The sequence below is a fragment of the Prionailurus viverrinus genome, chromosome A2 (assembly GCF_022837055.1).
Source record: "Prionailurus viverrinus isolate Anna chromosome A2, UM_Priviv_1.0, whole genome shotgun sequence".
Classification (NCBI taxonomy): domain Eukaryota; kingdom Metazoa; phylum Chordata; class Mammalia; order Carnivora; family Felidae; genus Prionailurus; species Prionailurus viverrinus.
In genome coordinates, this window is record NC_062562.1 from 53,079,124 (window position 1) to 53,091,654 (window position 12,531).

A 12,531-nucleotide genomic window follows, 5' to 3' on the forward strand; every position below is an offset into this window, starting at 1 on the left:
ACTTTATGCCTTTTAAAAAATCATTAACAAAAAAATTAATAAATAATAAAAATCATTAGCATACTTGATTTGATGATCTTCTTTAGGAGATAACGAGAGCAGGACTGCTTGTGGGACATTCACATGGGCACGCTGACCACATTGATACCATTCTAGGGTTCTCTACTGTGAGTGATATCCTGGTAAGGGATGGCTTCTTTCCTTTAGTAAAACAGCCTGGACAGCACTCAGAAGGTGGTTATGTGTTCTTCTCTCATTACGGTAACCTAGATGAGATCACTGAACCAAAGAACCTTTAAGTTCCCTTCCTGTATATCTTTTTAGAAGATTGCTCTGCTCTTCAGGACTAACTCCATAGCTGTTCTTCTTTCCATTTCAGAAATTACCATGGTTGACACAGAGATGCCATTTTGGCCCACCAACTTTGGAATCAGCTCCGTGGATCTCTCCGTAATGGATGACCACTCTCATTCTTTTGACATCAAGCCCTTCACCACTGTGGATTTCTCCAGCATTTCCACTCCACACTATGAAGACCTTCCATTCGCAAGAGCAGACCCAATGGTTGCTGATTATAAGTATGACCTGAAGCTCCAAGAGTACCAAAGTATGATGTTTATTTTCACTTTTCAGATGGCTAAGACCAAAATCGTTCTAACCTCTCAACACTGGAATAAATGCTCCAGAGACTAAAACTCTATAGAAAATATATACCATTCATTTATTCATCCATTTATCTCTGAAATGTTAGGTATTTACAGTATACCAAAAAGAAAGGTAGTGTGTAAATCCCCAGATTATTCTTTTTTCCCCTCCTTCCTTCCCTTTTCCTTTCCTTATTTCTTGTTTCCTTCCTTCGTAGGAGCATTTTCCAGCATGATTACATTGCCAGGTTTATCTCAGGCTAAGAGTCCATCACCCAAACTTTGAATTCTTTTGGCTGCTTAAGTTAATAAGCAGCCAACTTTGTTTAACTTTATATAACTTTATATAATTTTATATAACTTATGATACTTTATATAACTTATGATCACTAAATTGCAAAGTTGTCCATTTTTCCTAATTCTGCAGTTTGAGTAATTTATACTGAAACCTGTTTCTCTGCACAAATTTAAATTTCTCCATTGTAGTCTATTGATAAATCTCCCTGCCATTAACTAAATTCATTTCAAAACATCAGACTCAAGACAAACCAAAACTGCACTTTTCAAGATAAAATGAATTTCTATGATGCTATTTCCTTGATTTTATCTTCATGTGCTGATATGCTCGTTTTCCAAAGCCACCTCTGTGTAATTGGCAACCATTACTTGACAATAATAACTTCCTGTATTCCTAGTTTTTTTCAAAAAGATAAATAATATACTTTGTTATATTTGCATGGTTTTCAGTTAGAGCCTAATATGGAAATTTAATAGGCCTGATCCTACCCAGCAGAAAGGTAATGCTTAACTTGCCATGGGTTCTCTCACTTTCTATCAAAAATTATTTTACAAACCACCTTTTCTAACACAATATTGTTGGAAAACCTGGTCTCTTATTTTTCATGTACCTTCAAGCTGGGCATTCCAGTACCTTTTCCACAGCATTGGTTGCTTCTGTGTTTCTTTGACAAGAGTGGTTAAAAAATATTTCCTAAATGCAATATTTAAATAAAAATATAGGAGCACCTGGGCAGCTCAGGGGGTTAAGCGTCTGACTTGGGCTCAGGTCATGATCTCACAGTTCATGGGTTCAAGCCCCACATGGAGCTCTGTGCTGACAGCACAGAGCCTGGAGCCTGCTTCAGAGTCTGTGTCTCCCCCGCGCTCTGACCCTCCCCTGCTCACACTCTGTCTCCTTCTCTCTCATGAATAAACGTTAAATTTTTTTAAATAAATAAAATATATAATTTAATATTGTGATGAATGCCAAATACAGCACATTATGTAACAAAATAACCTTAATGGTCTCAGATACTATGTGGTGTCTGTCAGAGCTTTAGTACTACCAGGTAAGGGTCATAGAACCACAGACCTAATACCCTTCCCCATTTTATTTTTACAGGTGAAGCTCAGAGGTGTTGTGACTTGCCTGTGGTTACAAAGCCTACTTTTTCCTGTGTTTTGTTTTCATGTTCCATAATGTTTCTACGCTTAAATAATAAACATGGCAATAAGGGAGACTTGCCATAGTGCCTTTTTAGCAGTTTGTCATGTGATAATTATCTGCTCACATTTTTCTGTACACAGGTGCAATCAAAGTGGAGCCTGCATCCCCACCTTATTATTCTGAAAAGACTCAGCTGTACAGTAAGCCTCATGAAGAGCCTTCCAACTCCCTCATGGCAATTGAATGTCGTGTCTGTGGAGATAAAGCTTCTGGGTTTCACTATGGAGTTCATGCGTGTGAAGGATGCAAGGTAAAAAAAAAAAAAAAAAAAACAACAATTTTTTTTTTTCAAAAAATTTTCTGACAGTTTACTTCTTATTTCATTTCTTGTTGTGAACACACAGCAAGGAAATGAGATAAAATTGTCAAACTTTTGTTTTGGTAAAACCCATTCTTCAAATGATATATTTGAAAACCTAAGAAAATCAGTGAAAGCAGAGCTGCTTTGCCTCACTTCCTTCTCTCCAAACTGGTCCTTGAGCCACTGATCTAGTTCAACCCTTGCATCTTGCAGATTAAAAAAAATAATAAATGAGTTGTTCAGTATGTCATGGCAAGATAGCAATGAGGTGACCCAGAACCCAGATTTTCTGAATCCTCTAGTTTTGTTTTTTTCCCCACTATTCCAAGTGATATTTTGTATATTTAAGGCTTGATAGATTAGATAGATAGATAGATAGATAGATAGATAGATAGATACGTTTATTTGATACCTAGAATAGTCCCATGAGGTTGAGCTTATTTATGGCCACCTTACAGATGTAGAAACCCACCCATGGTCATCCATTAGGAAGTGGCAGAACTAGGGATAACTAGAATATATATCTTACGATTCCTTAACCAGTGCTCTGTGTTTTCTTATTTCACATTGGTCTGAGACATGTATGATGGACAGGCAAAAAGAACTGTTTTGGAAGAGACATACTGTTTTTCCTCAAGTCCCTTCTTTGTGAAAAGTGTATTTTGGAAAGCTCAAATATTTATTAATATTCTGCCCAATTATTAAGAAATTCTTAACCAACTCATATTTTAGTAAGTAATCTTTTAAAATAATTTTAATATACTCAGTGAATAAAATAGTAAAAAATACTATTTGTTATATACCCTAAGGTTCAGAATAAATTGTTCATAAATATTTACCTTATAAAATAAACACTGCTTATGTAAGATCCTATTCAAACCTCAGTTGGGGTTTTTATTCAGAATAAAAGTGTACAACAGCAGTTAGGTAGGTGTTAGAACATCTGGGTTCCTAACTGGTGTTAGAACATCTGGGTTCCTAAGCCAAAACAGAACTTAATATTTATTGAATATCTACTATGCACCAGATATTGTATAAGATGCTTTTTTTTAACCACATTCTGCCTAAGTTTTTGCATCTATAAAATGATGGGGTTGAATTAGATGATCTCTAAAATCTCTTTAATTCAGTTTATTTTTCTAAAGGCAACCTAATAAAATGAAAAGAGACAAGGTTGTAGTCACCCAGCCACCTGTCCAGAGTTACTAGCCAATCATATAAACCCTCAGTCACCTCATGTGTAAAATGACTTGGTCGAATTACTTATCCAAGGCCTTACTCATCTCTAAGGTCTAAAATTCCAAAATGACTTTTTGAAATACTATTGGCAGGGAGATACTTTCATTTAAAACACTAATAAGTATTCATTATGTGATTGAAACCAAACTAAAATATCTGTGATGAATGAAATCATTAGGTATGGTCAGTTATTTAAGATTGCAGTGACTAGTGAAAACATGTCATTTTATTGTGTTAGATTTATACAATTTTGGAGTAAATTGTTGCCAAATTCTGAGAAACACCTGAAGAAACCATTCTGTTTGGTCATCTTGGTAATTAACATTGGTAAATAAAAACAGTGTGATTGGTTAAGTTTCCTCCATATATTACTGCTTTTTATAGGCTTAGAAAATGAGAACGTTTAAGCAAATAGTTCCATCATGTCAGTATTTGTGGGCAGTGGCCATTACTGATAACAGCTAAAAATTGAAAGACAGTAGTTGGTTACAGTAATAAAAACGAAGTTCTGAGGGCACAAAACTTACAAAGTAAAAGCAAGCAAAGAAGAAAAATAGCAAGAAGAAGAAGGAAAAAGTTCAAATGCCATCAAATTAGGAACAGAAAGGGTCCTAAGGCAGAGATGGAGAATGAACACTTAATAAAATCCAAAGAAGACCCTGGATTACAGACTTCTGAGTCTAAAATGCAAAGAAGGTTATGCTAACCTTGGAAGGCAAAATAGATATCTACTCATTTTATTCTATTTTAATTTTTTTAGTTTTTTTAACGTTTATTTATTTTTGAGACAGAGAGAGAGCATGAACAGGGGAGGGTCAGAGAAAGAGGGAGACACAGAATCTGAAACAGGCTCCAGGCTCTGAGCTGTCAGCACAGAGCCCGATGTGGGGCTCGAACTCAAGGACCACGAGATCATGACCTGAGCCAAAGTCGGACGCTTAACCGACTGAGCCACCCAGGTGCCCCAATATCTACTCATTTTAAAGATAAGAGTAAAAAGAAATGTTAGTGGAATAATATAATTTGGCTTCTCCACATATAAGTCAGTAGTTCTCAAAGTGTGTTATGGAAACCTGTGGATTCCCTAAGACCTTTTCAAGGCACCTGTGAGGTTGAAACTACTTTTATAACAATTCTCAGTTGTCATTTACCGTTTTCACTCTCACTTTCTCAGGAGTATAAGTGGAGTGTTCCAGAAACTACATGACATGGAATAGTAATATAGCTTTGGTGGCTAATGGAATGTTTGCCTGTTATGTTCTTGTACATAACAATTTTTCAGTTTTAATTGCTAGTCTGACAAGTATCAGTAGATATAACCACATAAACAAAAGCTCATGGGGTCCTCAATAATTTTTAAGAGAGTAAAGGGGTCCTAAGACCAGAAAGTTTGAGAACCACTGTTATAAGGCATTGAGGCTGAAGAAATACTCATTCTTTGCTGCTGTGGAATTAAACAAAATTGCTGCCGCAGTCTGAATGCAGCTAATTTAGATCAGTGGCTATCAGTAATCAAAGATATTTTCTTAGCTTATCAACAATACTCAACAAAAAGCCAGGAAAGTGAACAAACAAATGTGTTTGACTCACCTGTATTTTGTAAAGGGTACTTTGGCAGTTTAACATTTGCCATTTCAGCAGAATGTAGCATGTGCCCATGATTAGAATACAGTTAACCATAAACCTGCAGACTAGTTTATGAATTGAAAAGAATAGTCTGGGGTGCCTGGGTGGCTCAGTCAGTTAGGCCTCCGACTTCAGCTTAGGTCATAATCTTGCAGTTTGTGGGTTTGGGCCCCGCATCAGGCTCTGTGCTGACAGCTCGGAGCTTGGAGCCTGCTTCGAATTGTGTGTCTCCCTCTCTGTCTGCTCCTCCCCTGCTCGTGCTCTGTCTGTCTCTGTCTCAAAAATAAATAAACATTAAAAAAAAAAAAGAATAGTTCTAGTATTGCTTATGATAGATGTTAGTGGGTCATCTGAAACAGTTTTACATTGTCAATGGAACAGGTTTATATTAGTGATCCCTGCCAAAATTCAAACAGGAATAAACAGAATTGGGCTTGGATTAAAGTGGAATAGTGACAGATTCTTGGTTATTAATATTGCAGACTTAGATAAAAAAGAACCTTTGGCTATTGAATAATATATACACCAAAGCAACTCCTAAGCTGTGTGCTGAATTTGTGTATATTTTTAGTTTATGGTTTTATGTACATGTACAGTACATAAATAATATTCAGGATTATTTTCCTTTAACACTGAAAGACCCCAAATCATCACAAAAATAATATGATACACATTGAAAGATATCTTATGAGTCAAAACAAAACTTTGCATTGTAAGTAACATAATTCTCTCATCAAAAACACCTTCCTTTCCAGCCATGCCAGATAACTGAATACTCTGGAACCTGCCCATTTAAGCTAGCTAAGCAGTATGTTCAACCACGAGGATCAGTTTTTAAAAGTGAATATTTTAAAAAGCCCTCAAGGAATAGCATAAAACATATATGATCACAATGGCAAAAATCCAAACAAAATTTCCCACCAACATTTATTCATGAGAATAGTTCTGTACATTAGCCTTCTGTTAAAATGTGAAAAAAATGGGGTGCCTGGATGGCTCAGTTGGATAAGCATCTGACTTCGGCTCAGGTCATGATTTCATAGTTTGTGGGTTTAAGCTGCGTCTTGGGCTCTGTGTTGACAGCCCAGAGCCTGGATCTTGCTTCAGATTCTGTGTCTCCTCTTTCTGCCCCTCTCCCACTTGCACTCTGTCTCTCTCTCTCTCTCAAAAATAAATAAACATTTAAAAAAATTTAATGTGAAAAAAATACCTTTTTTAATATTCAGAGGTCCTTAGAACCTTAATTTGAGAATTAAGGAGGCTTCAAGTTCTAACAGATCTATATATAGGTCTATATATGTACCTGTTCTTTGAGATATTGCTGATCTCACAAGAGGTAGGGAAAACTTCTCCTAACCAACAAGGGCAAAACAAACAAAAAAAAACCCTAGGTCTTGAGCTGTGACCTGCAGGCACACTTACTGGGACAGGGTTTCTCTTGTGATAGATGCCCATAGGAGGTGCAGCATTGCACCAAAGACAGATGCCTATAGCAGTATCCAGAGCCATCAGTGAGAGGGAGCTGGGTCTGGGGCTTTTGAATTGAGCAGCTTTCTCAAGGGAATCTGAAATAGTCACAAGTCACTGGAGCTCCTGGCTTCTAACAGAAGCGTCTGCAAATTCTTTTTGGAGGAAAGACTTCTCAATTTAGACCCTGTAGGATTCCCACAATTTGAGGTCAATATACAAGTTCAAAATATCAGTAAGCATATTAAGAAGTCGATCACCTTGAATAACATTTATCAAAAATAAACAAAAACAGATTTAGACCCCTCCACCCCTATACAAGGAAAGCAGAGAATGATAATTGGGATGCCTGATAGAGAAAAAAGCTGTGTATGAATTGTTTCAAGAAAAAGGGCAGAATCACCCCAATGAACAAGCAAGAGTAGACTTGTCAGGAACAACTAGGCAGATTTGAAAATAAATCAGTATGTTTAGTGAAGTGAAACTTCTAAAGTGAAAAATATAATTATCGAAATAAAAATTAAGCGGAGGGGTTAATTAGCATATTGTACATAATAGAAGAAAGGATTAGTGAACTGGAAGATAAATGTAAAGAAATTACTGAGAATGAGAACCACAGTGCTTTAAAGAATATGTGCTATCCAGAACCTGCTAAAAATTGAAGCCTCTTAGTTTTTGAAAGATTCATAGAATCTTTGAATATTAAAAATATGCCTTCTTTACTAATCAATAGAAGAGTAATGTACAGAACTCTTATCACTGATGAACTTTGGTAAGAAATGTTTCCCTTTTTTTATTGTAATTATATACTTTTTGTTGTTTTATTTGATTGCTCTGATGTTTACTTTTATAATCAATATTAGTATGACAAAAAGATGGAAACTAGAAAGGAGAAGTTGAGAAATATGGAAGGCTAGAATAAGAAGGTCTAACACTTAGCTAATTAATGTCAGAACTGATAAACAAGTGAAATCATGATGCAGAAAACATGTCCAAGAAAATAAATGAAAAGAAACGCATGCTGAGACACACTGCAGTAAAACTGCAGAATACTAAAAACTAAGAGAATATATAAAAGCAACCAATGAGAAAAGAAAAAAACACTTTAGAGTCAGTTAACAGTAGACCCCTCCACAGCAGCAATCATGGAACTCCAAGTGAAGATAACTGAGTACTCTATAATCTTTTAACAATGAGAGTGAAATGAAAACGTTTACAGGTTAAAAACAAACAAACAAACAAACATGATACTGAGGGGGTTTAAGCCTCTGACTCTTGATTTCGGCTCAGATCTTGATCTCATGGTCTGTGAGTTCAAACCCCATGTCGGGCTCCATGCTGACAGCATGGAGCCTGCTTGGGATTCCCTCTGTCCCTCTTTTTCTGCCCCTTCCCTGCTCATGTGCACTCATGTGCGTGCTCTCTCTCTCAAAATAAATAAATAGTAAAAACAACAACAAGAGACTGAAATAGTAAATTTCAAAGATGGTACAGCATAGAAAGCAGAATATATTTGCAACATCTCTAACAGACAACAGATTAGTGTCTTAGAATATATAAAAAATTTCTAAAATTCAGTATTAAGGAAGAGACAATCCAATTAAAAACTAGGAAATAAAGAATCAGGAAAATACAAATTAAGATCACACTTAGATTCTGTTATACACTGTGAAATATTAAGAGGTCTGACAGGAGCGCCTGGGTGGCTCTGTCATGTCAGTTGGGTGTCCGACTTCAGCTCAGGTCATGATCTCATGCCTTGTGGGTTCCAACCCCACCTTGGGCTCTGTGCTGATGGCTCAGAGCCTGGAGCCTGCTTTGGTTTCTCTCTCTCTTTGTCCCTCAACACCTCATGCTCTGTCCTTCAAAAATAAATAAACATTAAAAAAATTTTTTTAAAGTCTGACAATACCAATTGGTAGAGGGAATGGAAGTTGATATTTTCACTCTGAAAAACAATTTGGTATGATCTTGTAAAATTTATCATTCACCTCTGTACAATCCAAAAACTTCACCCCTAGGTAACTCTTGTACATGTGCATCATAAAACATTTACAAGAATATTTATAGAAGCACTGTTTATAATAGCAAAATATTGGCAACAATTTAAACATCCATCAATGTGAGAAGATAGGAGCCTTCTTAAAGGAAAAGTGATAAAATATTTTTAAAAACACATGAAAAGATGTTAATAAATTGTGAAATAGTCATAGAATGGAATATTATGAAATTGTGAAAATGAATAAATCATAGCTTTTCACAAGAAAGTAGATACATTTTAGAAATCTAATACTAAATTTTTAAAAATGAAACTCCCAAAATACTGTATGAAGTATACCATTTAATAAAGCCCCCAAACAAGCATAACTAAGCAGTGTATTTTTCAGTTTTACATACAGTGTGGTAAAACTGTATTTTCTTAAAAGTCAAGAAAATAATAAATGCAAAATTGAGAATAATGATTACTTTGCCCAGGGGAAACAGAGTGCAGGAGTTGGATGGGGAAAAATACATAACTATTCCAATCGTGATTTTAAATCTTGGGCTATGGGCTCATGTCTAATAATTATCTTATTATGTTTTATAGTTACATATATTTGCTACATGTTAGTAATTAATATTACATTTAATAAGATAACAGAAAAGGAAAAGAGTATACCAATGGCCTTGTGATATCTCAGTCATGGTTTAGGATCAAAAAATATCAGAGATGGCCCAGAAAGGAAGTTAAGTGACGCACATATTCGATCAACAGATTTTATTAGAAGACTGTTGTTGTATTTAGGTCATATCCAGTGACTCCCCATGAAGCTCACAATTTTAATTAGGCAATGGGGGATGAGCGGAAAATAAACACTTAAAATATAATAAGTAAATTATATGGTATGTTAGAAAGTCCTAACTGTTACTAGAAAATAACAAAACAGAAACTAGAGCCCTGTGAAGAAAACCAGAGGTTCCAAAAGAGAGGTGGGGGCAGAGACTGGCCACGGTATTAAATAGGGCATATAAGCCTCATTGAGAAGTTGACATGTTAGCAAGCTTGAAGGCAGTGAGACGAGTAAGCAAGTGTATATTTAGAGGAAGGTCTTGCCATGTGAGAGAAAAAAGTCAGGAGTGATTTCAAGGAGTTTGGCATCAGAGACTGGGAGGGTGTTTGTACCAACCGAAATGGTGAAAGCCTCCAGAAGTGAGTTTGCAGGGTAAGACCCGAGTTTCAGGGTTGGACATGCTGGGTTTCAGGTAGCTGTTAGATTTCCAAGTGACATGCCTGGTAAGCAGTAGAAACTTGTCTGGAGTTCAAGATGCAAATTCAGAGAAAGTGAAAATGTGTGTCAGCAGCAGAATCCATACTAGTTCAGGGGTTTTTGCATGAAATGGGGCCAGATAAATTTGAAAGAGTTAAGAATTGAGTTTCATGGAGATGAGAACAATAGAAACTAATAAGAACACTCTGACAACAACAAAAAATGGAGTTATTAGCAAACATTTCCAATTAGAATTTCTTTTAGGTCTTTCAAAAAAATATAAATACAGCAGAATTCAGTTAGCCTCGAATTGACCTATTTGCTGTTTTGAGATGGCAGTCCGTTGTCTAAGGATTTATTACTTCTCTTGTTCTTTCCTATAATCTTTTTTTGTGTGTAGGCTACAACAGTTATGGAACACTCTTTCAATCGCATAAGTAAATGAAACCAATTCTGTAGGAAATTATGCAACATAGAGAATTCTAAAAAATTGTCCACATGTGGATTTTTATTGGCCCTGATCATGTTTTAGAATGAAATGATTATAACTTTGCCAAATGGCTTAGCACAATAATAAAGGCTGGGGCATGCTGTTGGAAGGATTTGCAGAGAAACTGAACTGATTACATGGTGTTTTATTTGCATTACATTAAATCCAGAGCACTTCTTAGAGTGTGCTGAAACTCAAATGTAGAGCCAAGATACATTGAATGACATCAGTTGGATATGGTCACTGTCTCAGAGCTAAAGAAGGACACTGGAGATCTTGTGGCAGTTACATGACTTGTCTGAAGTCACCAGTGACAGAACCTTCCTTTGCTGATACCTAGGCCAGTGCCTTTAGCCAAATGTTGCTGCTTCCATGTATCATAAAGACTTAAAATTTGCTTTCTTTTTTCCATATCCCTTTGCAGGGGTTCTTCCGGAGGACAATCAGATTGAAGCTCATTTACGATAGGTGTGACCTTAACTGTCGTATCCACAAAAAAAGTAGAAATAAATGTCAGTACTGTCGGTTTCAGAAATGCCTTGCTGTGGGGATGTCTCATAATGGTAAGTGAACACTTAGCACACATATTTAACTGTTCTCATTATGGCTGCCAGATAAGTAGCCTGTAGGGCCATTGCTGAAAATGTGGACAGTTTTCCACAAAATTCCAGATTTCAGAATATTATATGCTGATAAAGCATTTCTCATTTCAGGTGAGGTTTAGGCTCTTAGTGTGCAATCTTTCTTTCAGTGGTTTGGCATCTGCCATGATGGGAGAGAAGACTTGAAAATATGAGAAGTGATAAGAAATAACTGTAGTATTTCCAAATGAATGTAATGATTGTGATTCATTTTTTATGTTGCTTTAATAGCATTAAAAATGGCATTATTCTTGTGTATATCAGTAGTTTCTTTCTGCTTTGAGAAAACTGCAGGTTTCTGGCTGTGGAACTTTAAGTGGAATATCAGAATCTAGAGTATATCCTTTTTTTCCTCTTTGCTGTGCAAAGATGAGTATAGATATAGCAGTACCCTTGACTTCAAAGAGCATACAGGCTTGTGGATAAAGCAAAGATTTTAAGCTCCCACAAAACTTCAGTGTCCATAGAATCATAAGAAAATAAAAATTTCTGTTTTATAAACCTGTATCTAAAATCAAGCTTATGATTTTGAGTGTTGACTTAAGAGAAAGAATGTAGAAGATCTTTGTTTTCATGAGTTGTAGAACTAACTCAGTAAAATCATGGAAGATAGGCCTATTTGAAGAAGTAGTTCTTGATTTCCATTTAGCTCTGATTGGTGTTAACAAAATCACAAAACAAATTTGATAGTAACTTTATAGTATTATATTTGTCAAGTATTTGTTCTTTCAAAATTCATTATGGGCTCAAGAAATCTAAAATGCCAAAGTGTTCAAATAAAATCTGAAGTCTTGTTTCACTGGATATTCTATTTTTTTTCTTTCTTTTGCCTTCACCGGTCTCAAAACTGATCTGGTAAGAAGATAACATTTGAAGTCAATCTTCATATGTTAAGGCTCCAAAGCATCTGTGAAAATTAGTTTTATTCCATCACGCAGATGTTTGGTTTTCACAGCAGAAATCTTAAAAGTATTTGAGAATCGATAATTGGTTGATATCCTACTCTTAAAAATAGTTTACGAAATTATATTTTTATAATTAATATGGGCCATTTCCTCTGAAGGCAAGAATGTATTATGAAGAAATCTGTCAGCTATACTGGACAGAGTGGAAATTTGGTCCAAATTTCTTCACAGTTGATTACATCTGCTGTGTAGTAGTATACAACTGCAGTCATTGATTGCAAAAATAATTTACTGGTTTAATTCCATCAATTTTCTTTCATTTCAAGTCAAGCGTTATATTTTAGATGATGCATCAAGTTGCAATACATTTATTTTATCTTTATGGTGAAATCTTTGACTTTGAAATCATTATTACTAAGACTGCCTAGAAAAGCATGCCAGTTCTGCTTTTCATGCTGTTTAT

General features: G+C 35.6%; 1 protein-coding gene across 3 annotated transcripts in view; it reads left to right on the forward strand.

The window, feature by feature from the left end:
* Positions 1-12,531, forward strand: part of PPARG (peroxisome proliferator activated receptor gamma) — a 135,402-nt gene that overhangs the window by 84,581 nt on the left and 38,290 nt on the right. For all 3 annotated transcript variants that reach the window (XM_047839313.1, XM_047839304.1, XM_047839295.1), the window contains 3 exons: positions 380-607; positions 2,232-2,401; positions 10,947-11,085. In XM_047839313.1, coding sequence (XP_047695269.1) covers positions 388-607; positions 2,232-2,401; positions 10,947-11,085 — 529 coding nt within the window. In that variant the 5' untranslated portion in view covers positions 380-387. The remainder of the gene's footprint in view (positions 1-379; positions 608-2,231; positions 2,402-10,946; positions 11,086-12,531) is intronic.